General features: G+C 45.7%; 1 protein-coding gene across 3 annotated transcripts in view; it reads left to right on the forward strand.

The window, feature by feature from the left end:
- Window positions 1–9,943, forward strand: part of SPHKAP (SPHK1 interactor, AKAP domain containing) — a 343,766-nt gene extending 333,823 nt beyond the window's left edge. For all 3 annotated transcript variants that reach the window (XM_088466497.1, XM_088466516.1, XM_088466507.1), the window contains 3 exons: window positions 4,081–4,127; window positions 4,933–5,117; window positions 9,239–9,943. In XM_088466497.1, the coding sequence (XP_088322623.1) occupies window positions 4,081–4,127; window positions 4,933–5,117; window positions 9,239–9,382 (376 nt within the window). In that variant the 3' untranslated portion in view covers window positions 9,383–9,943. The remainder of the gene's footprint in view (window positions 1–4,080; window positions 4,128–4,932; window positions 5,118–9,238) is intronic.
- Window positions 9,944–22,434: the final 12,491 nt, after the last annotated feature.

Consider the following 22,434-nt stretch of genomic DNA (forward strand, 5'->3'; position numbering starts at 1 on the left):
TTGGACCTGTGTTCAAAATCCCGGGTCGCAGCTGGGTTTGCGATGTGAAAGGTGTATAAATGACTGTGTAGCCACAAAACTCAGGCTTTGTGTAAGTAAAAAAATGTACCCCTGAAGAATCCCTGCATTTCTCTGTCCATTATTATCAATGTATATTCCTGTGACAAAAAACCTATGTCTAGCTATAAAATGCCAGTCCTTTGTACAGTATGTCAGTAATCTATAGCACAGTGTACAATCCCCAGATACCACTGCTGAATCTACTGAGTCCCGCTCCTCTTCCCTCTCTACAAGGAGAGGGACTGAGATCCTAACAGCACTGTGACTACCAAGAAGAGAGCAGGCCCCCAATGCTGGTCACTGATTGTGTTCTAGTGTAGGACACTGGTAGAGACTATTTCCACTTCAGATTCTGTACCTGAAAGTGACGTGCACTGATTGCGGAAGTGTAGTTTCCTGCCTACACAGTCCACCAAAAAAAGAAAGTTATCCCCCTCTCGGGCTCGCTTCGCTTGCCACGCTTCGGGTACGGTGGCTCGCTACGCTCGCCACATGGTTGTATTCCTCCTCTATGCCCACTTGGATGGTAGGGAATAATGTTGGACACTGGCTGATGACGTCATGGTCAATCTACGGAAGGGGATCTAGCTGCTTCCATAGGACACTATGGTAATCTGTTACAGGACACTATGGTAATCTGTTACTGAAGGTTCCTATTTACCCCAACATCTGACCACAAACTATCCTAGTGATCCTTACTCTCGTGATTCTTATATATATTCAGAATTGGACAGGCTCACTGGATCCACTTCTAGTCCGCAGTCTGATAGGCAAGGGATCCCTACAATACTCTATATATTTTTTAAAGAACTTCATGTACTGCACATTTCTACAGCTCCCACATCCATCTAAAAACCAGGACACCTCATGATATAGATTTTTTACTCCATAAAGTTCACATTATTTTTACACACAAAAGCCCGATAAATCACATGCAAAAATCTGTGTTCAAGGCTATGCTCAACTTTGTCTTGTGTGTTTGGGGCCACGCTCTACATTGTCTTGTGTGTTTGGGGCCACGCTCTACCTTGTCTTGTGTGTTTGGGGCCACGCTCTACCTTGTCTTGTGTGTTTGGGTCCACGCTATACCTTGGCTTGTGTGTTTGGGGCCGCCCTCTACCTTGTCTTGTGTGTTTGGGGCCACGCTCTACCTTGTCTTGTGTGTTTGGGGCCACGCTGTACCTTGTCTTGTGTGTTTGGGGCCATGCTGTACCTTGTCTTGTGTGTTTGGGGCAATGCTGTGCCTTGTCTTGTATGTTTGGGGCCACGCTCTGCCTTGTCTTGTGTGTTTGGGTCCACGCTCTGCCATGTCTTGTGTGTTTGGGTCCACGCCCTACCTTGTCTTGTGTGTTTGGGGCCACGCTCTGCCTTGTCTTGTGTGTTTGGGGCCACGCTCTGCCTTGTCTTGTGTGTTTAGGGCCACGCTCTACCTTGTCTTGTGTGTTTGGGGCCACGCTCTGCCTTGTCTTGTGTATTTGGGGCCACGCTCTACCTTGTCTTGTGTTTGGGGCCATGCTGTACCTTGTCTTCTGCATTTGGGGCCACAATGTACCTTGTCTTGTGCATTTGGGGCCATGCTGTACCTTGTCTTGTGTGTTTGGGGCCACGTTCTGCCTTGTCTTGTGTGTTTGGGGCCACGCTCTACCGTGTCTTGTGTGTTTTGGTCCACGCTCTGCCTTGTTTTGTGTGTTTGGGTCCACGCTCTACCTTGTCTTGTGTGTTTGGGGCCACGCTGTACCTTGTCTTATGTGTTTGAGGCCATGCTCTACCTTGTTTTGTGTGTTTGGGGCCACGCTCTGCTTTGTCTTGTGTGTTTGTGGCAATGCTCTACCTTGTCTTGTGTGTTTTGGTCCACGCTCTACCTTGTTTTGTGTGTTTGGGGCCACGCTCTGCTTTGTCTTGTGTGTTTGGTGCAATGCTCTACCTTGTCTTGTGTGTGTTTGGGGCCACGCTCTACCTTGTCTTATGTGTTTGGGGCAAAGCTCTACCTTGTCTTGTGTGTTTGGGGCCATGCTCTGCTTTGTCTTGTGTGTTTGGGGTAACGTTCTGCCTTGTCTTGTGTGTTTGGGGCCGCGCTCTACCTTGTCTTGCGTGTTTAGGGACACGCTCTACCTTGTTTTGTGTGTTTGGGGCCACGCTCTACCTTGTCTTGTGTGTTTGGGGCCACGCTCCACCTTGTCTTGTGTGTTTAGGGCCACGCTCTACCTTGTCTTGTGTGTTTGGGGCCACACTCTACCTTGTCTTATGTGTTTGGGGCCACGCTCTACCTTGTCTTGTGTGTTTGGGGCCACGCTCTGCTTTGTATTGTGTGTTTGGGGCCACGCTCTGCCTTGTCTTGTGTGTTTGGGTCCATGCTCTGCCTTGTCTTGTGTGTTTGGGTCCACGCTCTACCTTGTCTTGTGTGTTTAGGGCCACGCTCTACCTTGTCTTGTGTGTTTGGGGCCACGCTCTGCCTTGTCTTGTGTGTTTGGGGCCACGCTCTACCTTGTCTCTTGTTTGGGGCCACGCTGTACCTTGTCTTGTGCATTTTGGGCCACACTGTACCTTGTCTTGTGCATTTGGGGCCATGCTGTACCTTGTCTTGTGTGTTTGGGGCCACGTTCTGCCTTGTCTTGTGTGTTTGAGGCCACACTCTACCGTGTCTTGTGTGTTTTGGTCCACGCTCTGCCTTGTCTTGTGTGTTTGGGTCCACGCTCTACCTTGTCTTGTGTGTTTGGGGCCACGCTGTACCTTGTATTATGTGTTTGGGGCCACACTCTACCTTGTCTTGTGTGTTTGGGGCCACGCTCTGCTTTGTCTTGTGTGTTTGTGGCAACGCTCTACCTTGTCTTGTGTGTTTGGGGCCACGCTCTACCTTGTGTTATGTGTTTGGGGCAAAGCTCTACCTTGTCTTGTGTGTTTGGGGCCACGCTCTGCTTTGTCTTGTGTGTTTGGGGCAACGCTCTGCCTTGTCGTGTGTGTTTGGGGCCGCGCTCTACCTTGTTTTGTGTGTTTGGGGCAACGCTCTACCTTGTCTTGTGTGTTTGGGGCCATGCTCCACCTTGTCTTGTGTGTTTAGGGCCACACTCTACCTTGTCTTGTGTGTTTGGGGCCACGCTCTACCTTGTCTTATGTGTTTGGGGCCACGCTCTACCTTGTCTTATGTGTTTGGGGCCACGCTCTACCTTGTCTTGTGTGTTTGGGGCCACACTCTGCTTTGTCTTGTGTGTTTGGGGCAACGCTCTAGCTTGTCTTGTGTGTTTGGGGCCATGCTCTACCTTGTCTTGTGTATTTGGGGCCATGCTCTGCCTTGTCTTGTGTGTTTGGGGCCACGCTCTACCTTGTCTTGTGTGTTTGGGGCCACGCTCTACCTTGTCTTGTGTGTTTGGGGCCACACTCTGCTTTGTCTTGTGTGTTTGGGGCAATGCTCTAGCTTGTCTTGTGTGTTTGGGGCCACGCTCTACCTTGTCTTGTGTATTTGGGGCCATGCTCTGCTTTGTCTTGTGTGTTTGGGGCCATGCTCTACCTTGTCTTGTGTGTTTGGGGCCACGGTCTACCTTGTCTTGTGTGTTTGGGGCCACGCTCTAGCTTGTCTTGTGTTTGGGGCCACGCTCTAGCTTATCTTGTGTTTGGGGCCACGCTCTACCTTGTCATGTGTATTTGGGGCCATGCTCTGCTTTGTCTTGTGTGTTTGGGGCCATGCTCTACCTTGTCTTGTGTGTTTGGGGCCACGGTCTACCTTGTCTTGTGTGTTTGGGGCCACGCTCTAGCTTGTCTTGTGTGTTTGGGGCCACGCTCTAGCTTATCTTGTGTTTGGGGCCACGTTCTACCCTGTCTTGAGTGTTAAGATCATGTTCTAAGCTGTCCTGTTAGTTCAGGTCTACTTTTTAACCCCCTTCAGAGCCTGCCTTGTGTGTTGAAGCCTGCATTCTGCACATTGCCATTCTAAATAAAATGATTCCTCTGTCATTGTTGCTCTGCATGCTCCACAGCTAATGCTATAAACACTGCCATGCTTTAATACTTTACTTTCTTTCCAAGGAAACCAGAGAAGATTGTGACCAAAGATCTGCAGGAGAATCCAGATGGTGAGATACAGGAGTCAAGAGGAGATTCTCTATTGTAAAAGACACAAAATACTTGTAATAAGGAGATAGTTACATTATCTACAAATGGGATCTTATTTTGTGATGCTGGTTCAATGACCCGAGGTGCATTCCAAAGAATAGGAATCAATGATCCCCAAGTAGGAGTATTCATTTGTATGAGCCCTAAAATCTTTACCCCAAAAGGATCCGTTTCCATAGCAGAATATTGTGCTTCTCCCTTTTCTTACACTTTTTTTGTAAATGAAGTAACCTGGATTGGATGCGTGGGTAACATTAATAACTAAATCAAATCAGATTATTATAGAAACATAAGTGAGGGAAACAAAATAAAGAGATTAATAAAAATAAAGAAATTCATTTTTGGTTGCAAGCTATTACTCAAATCCGATGGTCTCCTAGAGCCTCTCACAATGTATAATGTTCCATTGTTTCTCAGCCCTTCTGCTTGACAAAGTTATATGGGCGTTCTAGAGTGCCTCTATTTCTGAATTAGAAACCACGGCAATGGTGTAACAGTGTAAAGGCATTCTCTATTCACTATTCTCTATTCACAGTGAGTGTATTGTTGGAGATCACACTTTGCTAGTCAGGAAACTCCAGTATTATAAAATACCCAATGGCTATTGGCACCTTCAGATAACTTTCATTTATTAGAATATAAATTCCCTCCAGCAATGTTTCTACACAGGTTATCTATGCAGCAGTATTTTCCTCAATTGTCCTTTACTGTACATAATTACTTGCATCTACATGTAGCTCAGACTCCTATTGTCACTCTTTGCAGAATGTACCTCTGGGTTATCAGTCGGCACTGCCAGCTGTCAGCAGGAAGTGTCAGTCTTAAACATTGACCTGGATGCTGAGTGCTCGGACCGTGAGCTTCGCACAACTTTGCAGTGGATCGCTGCATCAGAGCTGGGAATACCCACTGTGTACTTCACACAATCTCAGGAAAGCAGTGCTCAGAAGGTATTGTCCAATCACAGACTGCTGAGAGAGAGAGAGAGAGAGAAAGAGAGAGAGAGAGGATGTCATAGGCTGCAGTGACTAGTAACATAATGATGAGGCTAAATCACAGTGCATGAAAATTCACAAATCACTTTGCATTCATCCCGTCAGTCTGTACATACATACACGCTTACAATATAACAGCATGGCCGCCAAGAGCTCCAGAGGGCCACGATATTGGAGATGAGGGAGCATGGACAAGTTCAGGTCTGGCCATGCCTCATCGGGTTCGCCAAGAAGAAACTATGCGCTGGAGCTTGAAGGCAACACTAGATGAGGGTGGCCAACTTGGGGGTCTTGGTTGTACCTCCTCAGCAAGTCCCTAACCCCTTCTTAGCACCCCTGTTTAACAATATGAGGTCTGCTCTGAGATCACTAGAAATGATGGTTTGGCTTTTATATTCTTAGTGATTGAGTGTCACAGGGGTATCTTGTCATTGTATTCAAATAATTTGTCACAACAGAGAAGAATAGGTCTTTCACGTCTCTCCAGCTACTGATGAACGTGAAGTCGCATAGCTTGCAGGACATGTACAGTAGCATCACAATAACTGTAGAGTACAGGGGTTATCATTTTGTATTTAACATTTTGAGGTTATTTGAATGTACAAAGAGGGTCAGATTCAGGGTTGCACTTAAGTTTGGTTATTGGCACTGCACTTGCTCCATAGCCAAGCACAAGTAGCTGCAAGTCATTACACCAGCTGCTATGTGCAGCTGGTGTAATTGGGTGGTAACGCAATGTTCACACGTAAGCTAAGTTTATTGATCATGCATTAGATTTCTTGTCTGAAAAAGTATGTGACCTCTCAGATTATCAGTTCAGTGAAGGGAATAGTTAAGAGTCAGGAGTGTCAATCAATGGGATGACAGCCGTGTGATGTTGGGCGTCTCTGTCCTATTTAAAAAACATAAACTAGAGTTTTCACTACCAAACGCTACCAAACACTACCAAACCAGACATTTTTGTGAACGCAATACTTGCTCAATCAAAAGAGATTTCTAAAAATGTCATAAAGAAGAGTTGTTTATGGTCACTAAGCTGGAAAAGGTGACAAAATGATATCTAGACTTTGTCCTTCACCAATGGACTGTCATTCTGATAGTGTACAAATGGAGACAATTCAACACCTGTATTACTCTTCCCAGGAGTTTTCCAACAAAAATCACTGCAAGAGCAAGTCATATAATATTCCGGGAGATCACAAAGAGCTCAAGAGTAGTGTCTGAAGGTCTGTAGGCTTCTCTTGCACTGGCTAAATCAGTGTTCATGAGATCACCATCAGCCAAACACTGAGCAAGAACAGCGTGCATGGCAGTATAGCAAGGACAAAGCTACTACTCTGTAAGATGAGCATTGCTGCCCATTACAAATTTTGCTAATTACCACTTTAATGAGCCAGAAGACTAATGGAAGACTGTTCTGTGAATGGATGAATCTAAATAATAACTTTGGGACTTAAATGAAAAATGTTTTTGTACAATCCCAAACACTGCATTCCAACAAAACTCTTCCCACCTGTGAAACATGGTGGTGGCATTATCCTGGCTTGTGTCTGTTTTGCTGCCACAAGACCAGGATGACTTGCACATCATTCATGAAACTATCATTTCTGGATTGTACCAGCAAATTCTACAAGGGAATGTCAGGGTATCCGTCTGTGAACTGCAACTCAACAGAAGATGGGTCTTGCAGCATGACAAAAGCATCCATGGGTTGCAGAAGTTCTGTAAGGAGGAATAGGTGAAAAATCCTTCTAGTTGATGGGGCATATTCAATTACCCGCGGGACCTCTCCCGCGAGTAATTGATGGGTGAAAGTCCCGCGGCGCGGGGTAAAGCTACTCAATAGAATAGCTTTTTCCCCGCGTCCAAAAAACAGGACTTCCACACGAGAACACACTTATTCCGCGAGAACTCTGGAATCAGTGTGTTAATATTGCTTGCGCGAGGCTGAATAGGGCGGCCTCACGCTGATTTTACCTCGCACCTACATGAGGTGCGAGGTAAAATCAAACAGCGGGGACTCGCGTGCGGGGTCTCAGGGACACGCGCGCATGGAATCCCCGCTAATTGAATCCCGTCAAGTGCGTCAATTAGCCGCGGGGTAAACCCTGCGGCTAATTGAATATGCCCCATCGCATATAATCGCATATGCAACGCGAGTCCCCGCTGTTTGATTTTACCTCGCACCTCATGTAGGTGCGAGGTAAAATCAGCGTGAGGCCGCCCTATTCGGCCTCGCGCGAGCAATATTAACACACTGATTCCGCAGTTCTCGCGGAATCAGTGTGTTCTCGCGTGGAAGTCCTGTTTTTTGGACGCGGGGAAAAAGCTATTCTATTGAATAGCTTTACCCCGCGCCGCGGGACTTTCACCCATCTATTACTCGCGGGAGAGGTCCCGCGGGTAATTGAATATGCCCCATTATCTTACATGTTTGTCTGAAGGAGGTAGCACCAGTTATTGGATCCAAGAGGTTCACATACTTTTTTTTTTTTACAAAGAAATCAAATGTTGGATCATTATGATCAATAAATAAATGAAAAATATATATTTTTGTGGATTATACAATTTTTTTACTTTTCTAGCTATTTAAGGGGGCGATTCAATTCAACGCGAATTGAATAGCGCCGGGAGCTATTCGATTCAGAGCACTATTTGGGCGGGCTAAGGATTTTTTCTCGCACCCCCCTGGGGATGCGAGGAGAAAGCCGACCAAAGTGCCAGAAAATGCCGGTTAACGCACCTTAATACCCTTGTTAAGGCGCGATAACCAGCATTCTCAGACCACACAGCGCACTGAATTGAATAGCTCCGGGAGCTCGCTCCTGGCACTATTCAATTTACGTTGAATTTAATCGCCCCATAATGACTTAGATGAAGACCCGAACACATTTAAGGTCCCATTTATGCAGTATTCTGAACATTTTAAATATCTTCCCAGAACATAAATCTTGTTTCGGCCTAGGGCTGAATAAGTAGGCACACTCCTGCGCCTAATCCATACTCTGGGCCTGATTCAGAGCCGGACGCTATTTGCGCTCGCTCGTTCAGAAAAAGGGGCCAGCTATTTAAATTGAGCGCTCGCTCTTTGCGGTCTGTTGACGCCTCTATGTCTGAGCAAGCGAACGAAACATGCGCTCGCTATTTTGTAAAGACGCCCCCTGGCCGCTCGCATCCTGCATCATCTCCGCTATTTATTTGATTAATCGAGTACATCGAAAGGCGTCTGAACTGCTCGCAGTGCTTGTGGTTGGATTTTCCTACCGCAATCATGCGAACAGTTCAGGCTAAGAAACAACCAAGTGACGTGGTCGATGACGCTGCTTTGTTAATTATGCACATCCTTAAAACGCCCGTTTTGACCGTTTGGCACGCCTGTGTTCGGATCTCCACTCCCCGTTTTCAAGCACCTTCCCCTGTTACCACCCACAAACGCCTCATCCTGTCACTCAAATTAGCAGGCACTCGCTATTTTGCGAGCGCTCGATTTCCGACCGCACTGACTGGTTGGCGCATGCGCATTACAACCCATACGCATGCGCAGTTGTGCGAACATCGCTCGGAGTGAACGAGCAGCCGCTTACGAGCGGCTCTGAATCAGGCCCTCTGTCACTACACCCAAAATTCACACAACTCCTCTCATTGGACAGTGTATTGGACAGATCCATGCACTTACTCGTAATCCTGGGAACATTTGCACAAATGTTGCATTGCTGTGTTTTTACCCTAATGGTATTTCAGTCCCTGGAACCGCTCCTTCATTGGCTATTTGCAGATCAGATAAATGCAATAATAAATACTTTGGCCCTTCTTAAATATTGGGCTAAAAATATTTCAAAGTAGGACAATATGGAACTTTATCTCCAATGCAGGTGTTGTATAGTGCAGTTTATTTAGGGACAGTCACTGCACCATGGACCACACATAATATGCACTAAGAGAGCTGGCTGTTTGAATGTGGCAAATGATGTGCAATTAGTAATGCAAATGGATGTTAAACCTACATCTATTCTGAAACCCATTGCATCCTTTTTAGACTAACCAACTATTCCAAAACTTCTTTGTTTCCTATTAAGTTCCTGGAGGTCACACAACTGGTTCAAGCAAAGTCTTGGAAAGTTGGAGATATTTTCAGCGCCCTCATCCTTCACTCCAAGATCCAGGTGCAGGGGAGTGAGGCAGTGCCCAGCTTTTTCGACTGGCTCCTGGAGATGGGATAGGACATAGCTGTCCCACTTTTGGGGCAATCATGGAGTCCAGCATATCAAGCCTGAACTCCCAACCTTCATTACAACGCAAAACAGAATATACTTTATTTTGTACCGTGATTGGGAGAGGATTGAAAGATTGTATATTTAGAATGTATTAGACACAGTTTTTTAGGCATGTGGACCCTGCTTAATATTTTTCTAAGATCTATAAATATGTATGTATATATCAGGTGGAACATGTTAGAAATTGAGGAGTGTAGTTGGACTGTCTACATATTTTTAAGATCTGTAGAAAGTAAACTGAACTATGAACGAGGTATTTAAATCGTCCCTGAGCTGGTACAGTGCCAACACTGTGTGGGATGGATCTGCGTAGACTTGGCAGTGAATAATGCATATCTTTACAATTAGAGCACAAAAACAATGTGATTTTATCCATATGATGTAACTGAGGCTTGTTGTATGTTAAATTATTAAAAAGTCTGTATAGCAAAACATTTCAGATCTTTCACAAAATATCTTGTGTCTAATTAAATGTTTTTTTTAACATAAAACTCTCCACAAGCATAAATGGACCTCCACAGTTTTCCTGTATTCACCACTGTAATGACCTCCATCCGGTGGTCCTAATAGACATGCACTACTCACTGTATTTATTCACAGTTCTTTCAGATGTTGATCCTGGAGAACTGACTTCTAATTGGCTGAGGCAGACAATGCAGGAGCCCCAGGCAGAGGGTGCAGTTGTTGTACCAGTCCATACAGGCTTTAAGACTGACCCATAATCACTACACTGGGCCTAATTCTCAGTTGTATAGAAGTCTAAATGCACCACTGTCATCATACGCAACTTTGTGTGGCTAGGAGCAGTCCAGAGTTGGCTGCATCTCACTCTCTTCTCCCCAATACTGAATGGGCGCTTGCATGAAAGAGAAGTGTCCCATGGGCATGGGGTGGGCATGTAGCCACAGTTGCATATATAGTGGGCATGCCAGTTTCAGTCACATCTTCTGCTCCAAGTATGGGGTAGTAGGTGTAAGGCAGGGCTGGGGAGGGTGTTGTCCCATATAGATGCATCCAACTGAGAGTTTGGGCAGATAGTCACATTGGACTTACGATCGATGTAGGCGTCCAGAATTGGGACCACATTATGTGCCACTCAGAATCAGGTTCACTGTGCCTACGAATGTAAAGCTCTGCATAATGTGTGTGTGCTATATAAAAAAACCTTTTAAAAGCATATTAATTCAGTTCATTAGTTCTCTTGTAAGGAGAAATTGCAACCTCTGTTGTGTAAGAAACAGGTAAACTATAAGGGAGTAATTAATGTAAATGATAAGGCTCAGTGTACAGAGGAATGTATGGAACACTGAGAGATGCCAAGCATTAGGAAAAGGAAAGGTAATCAGTAAATAGGTTATGGTTAGGTGGAATTACAGTGAAAGACTTTATGTGCCATTGTTTATTGATCTATTCATCATCCATTAATTTCTACAAAAGTAGGTGAAAAATAACATTTCACCTACTTTTGTAGAAATTAAGTGTTGGGCCATTCATTATAAAGGTAACGCAGGCAACACCACGGATATCTCCTGCTTACCTTTCAGTCGTGTGCCACTGTCCCCATTCATTATAAAGGTAACGCAGGCAACACCACGGATATCTCCTGCTTACCTTTCAGTCGTGTGGCACTGTCCCCATTCATTATAAAGGTAACGCAGGCAACATCACGGATATCTCCTGCTTACCTTTCAGTCGTGTGCCGCTGTCCCCATTCATTATAAAGGTAACGCAGGCAACACCACGGATATCTCCTGCTTACCTTTCAGTCGTGTGGCACTGTCCCCATTCATTAAATTAATTAAGCTCTGAAAATACCAAATTTTCAGAGCTTGACACGTTTGTTCCCACGCCCCCACTCCTTCCTATCAGGGGGGCCGAGAGGGGGGGCAGATACTAATTACCCAGGCCCGGGCTTGCTGGAGGGGTCCAGTGGCGGCCCAGGTCCGGCGCCTCCCCCCTCTCTCTTACATGACAGCAGCCCAGCAATGTGCCAGGCTGAGGGATTCACAGCACCCCCTCCCCAGCATACAGCAGCGCTGCAAAAAATTTTTGTTTTTTTTCCCTCATAAGGGGGCACGGTCACGTCTCCCGCAATTAGGCCACGCCCCTTCACTTGGGCCTGACGCGCTTCCTATGGGAAGGAGATACAGAGTTGCGAAGACCGAATATCTCCACCATTGTTCAGCACCTTCTGCTGGACACAGTTCTTGAGCGCATGTCTGAACCCCAGTTCACACAAATGCGTGCTCAGAACTGCAGCGTTACATATCACTGCTACCAAAGTAGCGATAATAGGAATCGCAGCGAACTGTCTCCCCACTGGAGATATGTTGACTTGCTCTGGTGATTTTGTATCCACCGTTGCTACTCACAGCAAGTTGGATACTTTTGGGTTGTGATTTGATCAGTGTGAGGTTACTATTGTAATCTATTATTTACAGTTTGTTGAGTATATTTAATAGAGTGAGATTTGGTTTTCAACATTTTTGGGGGTGAGATACATTTATTAAAGGCAAATCGCTGCCCCCCCCTCCCCCAAATAAATAAATAAACAAACACACAAGTTTCAAACTCAAATCACTGCAAATGATTATACCTTTTAAGCTCTGAATACAAATCCATTTATTTATTAAATGGCAGTTTCAAAAACAGCCACCAATTCCACCAGAGAAGAGGTTCCTCTGGCCAGGGAGATGGTTCAGACTGCAGGCAGTTTGCACTATCTGTCCAACCAGTACATAATAAACAAGCACATTAAGCATAAGTACTGTAATACTCTTATTAATAGCTAAACAATTAATAATAGATTAATGCAACACAATTATTTATTTAATTATTGGAGGCAAATTAATAATAAAAAATAAAATGTTAATTATGCAAACAATTTAATAGTTATTACATATAAAGGGAACAATAAAAAAGAGTAATGAGGCAATAATATATTTATTTTAATGAGGGCCATTAAATAATCAACAATAGAGGAATGTGCATGCTGTCACTTATACCCCTTTAACACCAGAACTAACCCATGAAACCCTGCAGTGTAAATGGCGCGAACCGGGTCACAATGACCTGTATTGTGCCGCATGCCTGCCGATTGGCCGGACATCATCTACAAGCATCCACTTCAACGCCGGAAGAACCGGGTCACTGCAGACCCTGCTACGGTGGAAACGGCGTCAACTCAGGAATATCCTGGCTTGGCGCCGGAGAAGTTCCATGTCTGATTCGGATTGGAACCCTGTTCCAACCTCCGAGTCAGATCCGGAATTTGGGTATAAAAGCGATATTACAGTGCTTCAAGTAATATAACCGATGTCTCCATTATTAATTTTCTTTCTTTTTTTGTTGGGGGGGGGGGGCTTTTCAAATCATTAAAAAAAACTGGTGGTTTGTAAAGTAAACTTGATAAAGATTTGCATCGTTAAATCTCCCCTTGTTATTTCAATAGATCTTCGTAAGTAAAGTTGGCCAATCTCCACTCACTCCCTTCAATTTGTAATTTGTTCTGAATGTAGTCTCATAAAGTACTTTACAGAGTTTGCCAATAAGTATGTATGCCAGGATAAAGGTGACATCAGATCAGGCATATCATATGTCTATGTTTCCTATTTGTGGTGCACATGTAATATTTCTCCGCACAACCATCTTCTGTTGGAACTACAGTAGATGCAACTATATCAAACACAATAAAACCTGCTTTGACAAATCAGGTGCATTGACTTCTACAGTATGGACATGAACTTTAAAAGCAGTTTCTTTGAAATATATTACTGTGATCCTGTCTTGTCATTTATATAAATCAGTAAATGTTGACAAATGTTTCAGTGACTATAGTGTAAAATGATCACCTGTACTTGTACCCTGAGGATTTCCAGACATATAATGCTGCTCTTATTGGGCTGTGCAGCTAGACAGGGATATACAACTGCTATTGACCAATGGACCTGGGGGGAAGCAATCGGGAAGCGGACTGCCTATATACCGGCAGCTGGCTTCCCGACTGTCTTATCCCGGCAAGGGTGAAATGCCGGGCATCTAGATGTAGACGCCCGCATTTCCCTGACGCCGGGAGACCGGCGCCCGACATCACGATCGTAGTGATGCCGGGCTCCGCGAGCGGACAGCCGCGGGGGGAGGGTTAGGTTTAGGGCTCACGGGGGGGACTTAGGGTTAGGCACCCCCCCGGGAGGGTTAGGCTAGGGGGAGGGAGGGTTAGGGTTAGGCACCCCCCCGGGGGACTTAGGTTTAGGCAGCGGGGAAGGGGGTGGTTAGGGTTAGGCACTTAGAGGGGGGATTAGGGTTAGGCACTTGGGGGGGAAGTTAGGGTTAGGCACCCCTAAGGAGGGTTAGGGTTAGGGGGGTTAGGTTAGGTTAGTGTATACTTACCTATCCACAATCGGGATTTCCAGCGCTGTCGGTCTTCCGCTGCGTCGCACTCTGCTCCTGTCGGGCTGCCGCTGGCGGGAATCGAACCGCCGACCATGCGGCCGGCGGTATATCATACCCATTCCGACCTGGGAACTCAGCAGTCTATACTACAGTATGTGCACAGACTGGGCAAAAGCACTGACATGAAATGTAATACGTCTGTGATAATGATAACAGTGATATGTGAAATAGTTTTACTTTCAATTAATACTTTCTTTGGTAAGGGAGAGCCCCAACAACAGGAGACATCTTTATCATTTTTAGAAGAGTTACATTTTATATGGACAGCAAACCATAGGTTAAAATATTATTAATCTGCACTCTCTACATAAATCTGTATTAAAGTGTAGCCAACTCTGTCATGGTTTAATAAATACCGTATTGCCTACTTCTAAACAAGCCATATTCTCAGCAGAATGGATAGTTAGACAGTTTCTTATAGATATTGCATAGCATGAACACAAGGTAATAAACCACTAATGTACACCCATTGCCTCTGTACAGTGGAGACAGCCATATTGTAGTCTAAACTGATATGGGCAGGCCTCTTATTAATTCACCAGGAACTAGAGCAGTGGCATAACTAGGGTATTTGGAGCACAGGGCTAGATGAAAAATGGAGTGTCCCCCCCCCCCCACCTATGTGTGTGAGCCAGAAAAGTAGGGGTGGCCACATGCCACAAAGGAGAGTGGCCACTGAAACACACCGCCGTTTCTCATCACTCCATGGAAATTCCTTTCCATTCCATATGCACCTTAATGCTCCCAGCAGTAGTGCCCCTTATTTAGTGCCCCCTATGCAGGGCCCCCAGTTTTAGTGCCTTATACACATAGGGCCTGATTCAGAGCCGAACGCTCTGACCAGAGCGCTCGCTCTGAATCAGTGCCCTCCTCCATGAAAATGGAGCGGCCTCCTGGCCGCTCGCATAGCTGTGGGTGACCACCCACAGCATATGCGAGCATCCATGATGATGGTCGCGATGGTCTTGACCATCGCGACCATCAGGCTTGCGACGGAGACCCTGCAGTAGGGTCTCGCTGCCGCAAGCCCTGGAGTGATTTTGGCTCTATCAGAGCCAAAATCACTCCCACTGACATCACTAGTGATGTCAGTGGGGCCGGCTTCAGGCGGTAGGCGTTCCCATGGCAACGCCTCCGTCTGGCAGGCACGCCCACCAAAGGGGACGTGCTGTCAATCAACATCGACAGCACGCCCCCTTTGGTGCGAGACTCGGAGCGATGGAGAGCCCGTTGCTCGCCGGGTCTCGCGCATGCGCACGACGGAGCTCCCTCCGTCGTGCGCATGCGCAGTGGGGGAACATCAACCCGCTTGCGAGCATCCTGCGCTCGCGAGCGGGTTTGAATGACCCCCATAGTACAAGCAGTCACACACAGACAGACAAAATTACACTTACCTGAATCCCCATGCCCACCACTGTACGCTGCTCCCGTCCCGCTCGGCACTATTGAAGAGACATCATGTCTGTCTGACTCTTATTGTCTGCAGTGCTAAAACAAACATCGTCGTTGGCATGTTTTAATGTGTAGTGCTGCGGACTGCACGTATCCTGAACTGCATCCGGTGGTGCACGCACCCCCCTGCGCACCCTGCCAGGTCTGACGGCACACAGGGCATGTGCCCCGCTCGACCCCTCCATGTTACACCACTGAACTAAAGGCATCACTAAGACATGAGGCACAAGGTGTCTCAGATATGGTACTTGTTCCCTGTGAACTGATTCTCATGAATAATGTTTCAGCCCAAACAAATATTGTCACGGGTTGGGTATAGAATCCCGGCGGTCAGAATCCCGATGGTGACAATGCCAGCTCCGGAATCCCAGCAGTGAAAATCCCGGCGCATATTGGAGAGTGTTCTTCTAACCCTTACCCTAACCCTTCCGAAGTCTAATCCTAACAATCCCCCTTGGCAGCCTACAGTAACCCTATCCATCCCTTCCCCTAATGCCTAACCCTAACCCTCCCCCTAGTGCCTAACTCTAACCCTAACCTTAATACTTACTGTCCGGATCCTGACTATTGGGATTCCGGAGCCGGTATACTGATGACCGTCGGGATCCTGACTATATGCCATTGTCACAGTATGGAAGCAATGCATACACAATCCTTTTTGCCTTTTTTTTATTTCTCCCTCCCTCCTAGGAAACACAGTGGGGAGGTAGGAAAACAACAGATGGGCGAGGCTTGATGATGCAAATTGAGTACACAAAACCAACAGCTGCAGCCCATGCAAACCTGGTAAGGCTGGTGACCTGGTAGTCACTAGTGATTTTACTGGGCAGGCTACACCCCCTAACTAACATCTGCCATTGGTGAGGTCTAACACTAGTTTGGGAGTCATCCAGCATCCAGGCATACTTGGATAGCAATAAACTATGCTTTGAAATCATCTCATTAACTTTCAAAACAGCTCTTTGTCATGAAGACAGATCATTTCAATGTGGGAATTTAAATTAGCTCTATATGCCACCTCAGTATTCTGCTGCGTGCATAACTGCTCAATATAATAGCCAAACTGCGCTAATTTTCCTGCACACCAAGGGGGTCAGCCGGGGAATAAATGAATAATTAGCGATGTTCCTTGTCGCCTCACAGTTATGGAGGCACTTACTGTCATCCTGCCAAGTTTAATCCCTCCCCACCCCAAAAGAGTTTTTGTGACAATTCTGTACTCCAAATCGGAGATGTTTGTATTTCATTCCACATCAAGTGACCTCAAAGACAGGTGATGTTATTACTAAACCTGTCTGCAGCTAGCAGATGTTCTTATCAACACAGTAACTCGCTGCCAGAGCCCAGAATAAGATCCAACTAAACAGTCATAATCGTTGAAGTTTCCAATATTTGTTTTTATCGGTTCTCATATGGCAACAAAAGGGTTATGTTGTTTCTGTCTGTAGTGCAACACATGGCAGAAAGCGGGAGCGGAATGTTCAGGGTTTCATTGGTGATTTTTCTCACGTGTTATTGATAATAAATAAAAGTGTGAATTATTGCGGTGTGAGTGCTTATTGTACAGTACCTGAGATGTATTGTAGGTCACGCGGTGAAGTGTACCCTGTGCTACACACAGAGGAGCATTATGAATTGAATAGGAACTGGTAATGTCAGTAGTTCTTAGTAAATTGAATGGATATTGATTTAGCCCATAAAATGACTTCCTCCAGTCTGTGTATTTAACAGGTGCACTTTAATGGCTGTTCATATACAAAATCACATTGGGGCATATCAATCATGGGGAACCACTGAGCTATTGCCAGATAGGGGCCTATCTATCCAGGACTACTTCTGGCAAAGATACTCACCGGGCTTCTCATGGGGGAAGTACAGATACAACTGCAATTCTCACATTGTTATATCAGGATGGTCACTGCAGGGTATAATAATAGAACAAATGCTTTATTTTGATCGTTTTTTTCTTTTAAACTAAAAACTGCACTGAAAAAATATATTTACTTTCTATTGTTTTAAACTTTTATTTTCTATTTGAAAGTGGATCTGGAAGCCTAAGGTAAGGTTATCTGTACCACAGCCCAGGTATGATCTGACAAAAGGAGATGTATCAAACCTATGGCGTCCCTAACTGTCTTTGCACTCGGTGCGGGGAGGTTGCAGAGCCGCGCACCGGCAAATAAAGGGGCGTGGCCTCACGCGTGGGAGCGTGGTATCGCGGTGGGGTGGGGGGCATGGGGTGGGGCATGGCCTAGCGGCCCAAACACACTTTTTTTTCACATCGGGGGTGCAGGAGCTGCAGGCTGCCCTCGGGGACCAGCCTGTGTGAAGTGCCGGCTCCCTCACTGTGCTAGGACCCGAGTGCTGAACGTAATGCAGCACCTGGCTCCTGTCGCTGAGGGGGAGCCAGCACTTTGGTGTCACCCCTCGGCTGGTGACACCCGGGTGCAGCCCGCACCCCCCTTGTGACGCCAGTGTATCAAACCTTGGAGAGAGATAAAGCGGAGAAGATACAGATAGCAACCAATCAGTTTAGAGCTATCATTTATCTAGCACAGTCTATAAAATTACAGTTAGAAGCTGATTGGTTGCTATGGGAAACTTCTCCACTTTATCTCTCAAAGTTTTGGTACATCTCCCCCAAAGACTGGCCCTCAACTTCCATAGCAATATTTTCTTATTAAATTGCATAGTTGCATGATAAACAGCAGGGGCGTATCTATAATGGGTCCAGGGGGGGCCCACACCGCACACCCTGCACCCATATTATCTAAAACATACCTCTCTGAGGTCCCGCGCCGGGTGTCTCAGCACTGCTCAAAACGCCAGAAAATGTCCACCGCTGCCACTTTCTGCATTTTGCGCATGCGCAGTGAAGAAATCGCAGGGAAAATGTTGGCAGCGCCATTTCCCCAGCGGTCTGCGCATGTGCAGTACTGATGCGGCGGTGGCCGGCCAACCGCGTCGAAAGGAGGGGGCACGTGTGCATTCCTCGTCCGAGGCCCCATCCTCTCGACGCGGCTGGTCTCTTAAGATGCCCCTAATAAACAGCCCCTGTTAATGTGAACAGTTAATGTGGAATCTCTTTAATTTACAAACAAAATAAATATAGTAAATATAATGGGAAAAAAAATGAGAGAACTTGTGCCTGAGGTTTTATCATGCGAAAAGCATGGTGGGAATTCTACTGCGGTTTACAAGGAAAGAGTCTGTGCCATAGTCTATTTATAAGGAGTTTCGTTGTTTGTGCTGGAAGAGAAATATGAATGTTAATGGTATGGAAAGACCTCCACGAAGGACGGCACCTGGTGAGCCACAACAAATGTTCCAAATGACTGGTCTATCACAATTTAGATTACTTGTGTTGTAATTCTGTTCGCTTGAATAAATACCATTATTTAGTAATGAGCAGAAGTGTGAGCAGTGGTGCAAGGCATTTATTTCAGCCTGTATATAGGTGTCACTTCCAGCCCTCTGACTGTGTATGAGATAAGCAGATATAGAAGTACGGTAAGTATAGAAAAATCACTTGACCTACACAATGGACAATGGCCCTGATTCAGATCCGCTCGTAAGCGGCCGCTCGTTCGTTCTGACCGATGTTCGCACATCTGCGCATGCGTACGGATTTTAATACGCATGCGCGAACCAGTCTGTGCGGCCAAAAATCGTTTGTTCGCTATATAGCGAATGCCTGCTATTTTGAGTGACAGAAGGAGGCGTATGTGGGTGGTAACAGGGGAAGGTGCTTGAAAACGGGGAGTGGAATTAGATCGCAGGCGTGCTTAAAGGTCAAAACGGGCGTTTTAAGGGAGTGCATAATTAATACAGCAGCGTCATTGACCACGTCACTTGGTTTTTTTTACTCCGAACTGCTCGCAAAATTGCGGTTGAAAAAACCAGCCACAAGAATAGCGAGCATTTCATACGCTGTTTGATGTACTCGATTAACCTAATAAATAGCGGACATGACGTATGGTGCGAGCGGCAAGGGGGCGTATTTTTCAAAATTACAACCGCAAGTTTTGCTCGCTCGTTCAGACTTAGAGGCGTGAACAGACAGCAATTAGCGAACGGTTCATTTGAATAGCCACCCCTTGTTTTAGAACGAACGACCGCAAATAGCGAGCGGCTCTGAATCAGGGCCAATGGTAGCATGTATGAAAGCAGTTTGCAAGTATATAATTTGTATTATTATTATTGATTTGAAAGGTACACAGTGCTCTGCAGTGCCAAAGAGTTGAGGAAACGAGGCATACATAAAACAGGGACATAATAAATGTCTAAATGAAAACAGGAAGGGATAACAATCTAATGGGAAAAGGGTAAAGCAGAGAAAAGGGGCAGCTGTGGCTCAGATTGAGACACTTGTAAACATGCAGGGTAGTTTTCTGAGCACCTATGATGGACCCGTTTTTTCTGTTCAAAGATGAGACACCTTAGGAGCATATCCAATTAGCTGCAAGATTAAAAATGACCGTGGCCATCATGACCATATTTTTATTAAAGCGGGTAGGCCTGCTCACTGTTCCTACGCTATTCAGTTGAAAATAAAATTGGTTGCTGTACTTTTTCCCACAAAAACCTGTTGGAAATTTAAAATAAAAAATGGGGTGCAGTCTGTCCCCTAAAAAAATGAAAATTAATATTGGGAAACAGTATACATTTATATTACTGTCCCAAGAAAAGTATTTTGTGCTTTAAAATGCTGTAAATGGCTGACGTGTATTTTTTTTTTTAATTATAAAAAACCGAACTTTTTGTTTAAATGCAAACAAAAAAAAAAGTAGAAAAATTAGATTTGGGGGTAATTTGGGGCCAATTAAACAAAAAAAAAAAATCAAAAATTCTAAAAAGCAATAGTTTGTTTAAATACATACTTTAATTATTTTTGCCTTAAAAAAAATTAAATAAGAGGTCTGACCGGGTCCTCAACCCCCTAGTATGTCTCCTGAGATCTTTGAAGTTTTCAACCAAATCCATCCAGTGGAAAGCTCAGAACAGGCTCCACGGAGCAAAGTTCAGCCCAGCGTACACCAACAGGAGGTCTGACTGGGACCCTAACACCCCTAAAACCTGGCCAGGATCCAACCGGACCACCTTGCCTTGGTTTCATTCCAATTGGTGCAAAGATTCATCTTCAAGTTATTAAGTTTTATTATGAGATGTCATCCAAAAGCATCCAGTGGATGGCCCAGAAAAGGATCCCTGGGTCAAAGTTCTGCTATGTGCACCCTGCCGTGAGGTCTGACCTGGACCCCAACAACTCCATTATGTACCCCAGGCCAATTGCCACCCCTCTGTGAAGTTTTCATCCAAATCCATCCAGGGGAAGGCCCAGAACAGGCTTCCTGGGTCAAAGTTCTGCCCAGCGTCCCCTGGGTCAAAGTTCTGCACAGCATACACAAACGGGAGGTCCGACCTTGACCTCAACCCCCTAGTATGTCTTCTGGGATCCAATGTTACCACTCTGTGAAGTTTTCATTGAAATCCATCCAGTGGAAGGCTCAGAACAGGCTCCCCGGGTCAAAGTTCTGCCCAGCATACACCAACGGGAGGTCCAACCGGGACCCTATCCATCCTAAAATCAGGCCAGGATCAAACTGGACCATCTCGCTTTGGTTTCATCCCAATCAAACAGACCAATGAAATTTATATATAAGATTATTATTATTTTTGTTTAACTGACAGCTTCTAATTAAGTATGAGGGATACTGTTTCCTCCTGGACCTTAGGGGTCTATTTACTAAGCCTTGGATGGAGATAAAGTGAACGGAGATAAAGTACCAACCAATCAGCTCCTAACTGCCATGTCACAGGCTGTGTTTGAAAAAAATTACAGTTAGGAGCTGGTTGGTTGGTACTTTATCTCTCCACTTTATCTCCATCCAAGGCTTTGTAAATAGACCCTTTAGTCTTAAAATTGACAATATTATGGCTCTGAAGCACATTATGGGCTCTATTTACTACAATCCGCATATTGAATGCAGATTGTAGTGTGATATTCAGGCAATATCACAGGGAATTACTACAAATCCCTTGCAGGGACAGAGCTTGCGATAAAGCTCTGTCCCTGCGAATCCCCTTCGGAGCCTTATCACGGTATTTTCGCAAAAAATACCGTGACTAAGTGCCCGCGCATGAGCCGACCGGCCGCTGCTGCTACCCCTCCGTCCGGTCAGCGCTACATGGGCGGTGCATCTGTGTCACAGAGACACAGTCTGCCCACGGCCCGCATGGTCGCAGCTGAGCAGAGGCGCCTTCAACTATGTGGCGCCCTACTCAACTGCGTGCCATGCGTAATGGTAGAACCAGCCCTGGTGCTCCTTATAAAGTGCTCATAGTAGTGGCTCTGTGCCTCTTATGCAGTTCCCCCAGTAGTGCCCAATATATAGTGCCCCTTATACATTCCCCCTAGTAGTGCCCCCAGTAATGCCCAATATATAGTGCCTCCTATGCAGTTCCAATTATACAGTGCCCCAGTAATGCCCCCTATGCAGTGCCTTTTACACATAAAACATAAATACACAGACAGACAAATACACTTACCTGAATCCCTGCTCCTGCCGCTGAGCTGCTCCCGTCCCACTCGGCAGTGGGCACTATGGGTGAGACGTCATGACGTCTCTCCCTTCATCCAGTGCGGGGCTCACAGGTACAGCAGCGAATAAGAGTCTGTCTGACTCTTATTGGCTGCAGTGCTAAAACAAACACACCGCCATTGGCAGTGTGTTTGTATCAGTCTGGAGTGCCGTAGACTGCACGTACCCTGAACTGCGGCGCCCCCGCACCACCAGGTCCGACGGCGCTCAGGGCACGCCACTGCTATCAAGATGCAGCCAGTATTCACAATCCTATGCACCATTGATACAAACACATGGTTCAAGTGGGGGAAGGAAAACCACATTACAGCAGCCATATTGGTCTCATAAATAGATACAACAAAATTTACAGTATAGAACATATACCATCTGATTTTAACCTGAAATATACTCATTACAAACGACTATAACATTGTGATATATTTTAGACAAAGACTCCATTATATAGTATTGCAAAATGTGTAAACTATAAAACACTGTATAATACATCAT

Source organism: Taudactylus pleione, unplaced genomic scaffold, assembly GCF_031769625.1.
Source record: "Taudactylus pleione unplaced genomic scaffold, aTauple2 ptg000066l, whole genome shotgun sequence".
In the NCBI taxonomy this organism is placed as follows: Eukaryota; Metazoa; Chordata; class Amphibia; order Anura; family Myobatrachidae; genus Taudactylus; species Taudactylus pleione.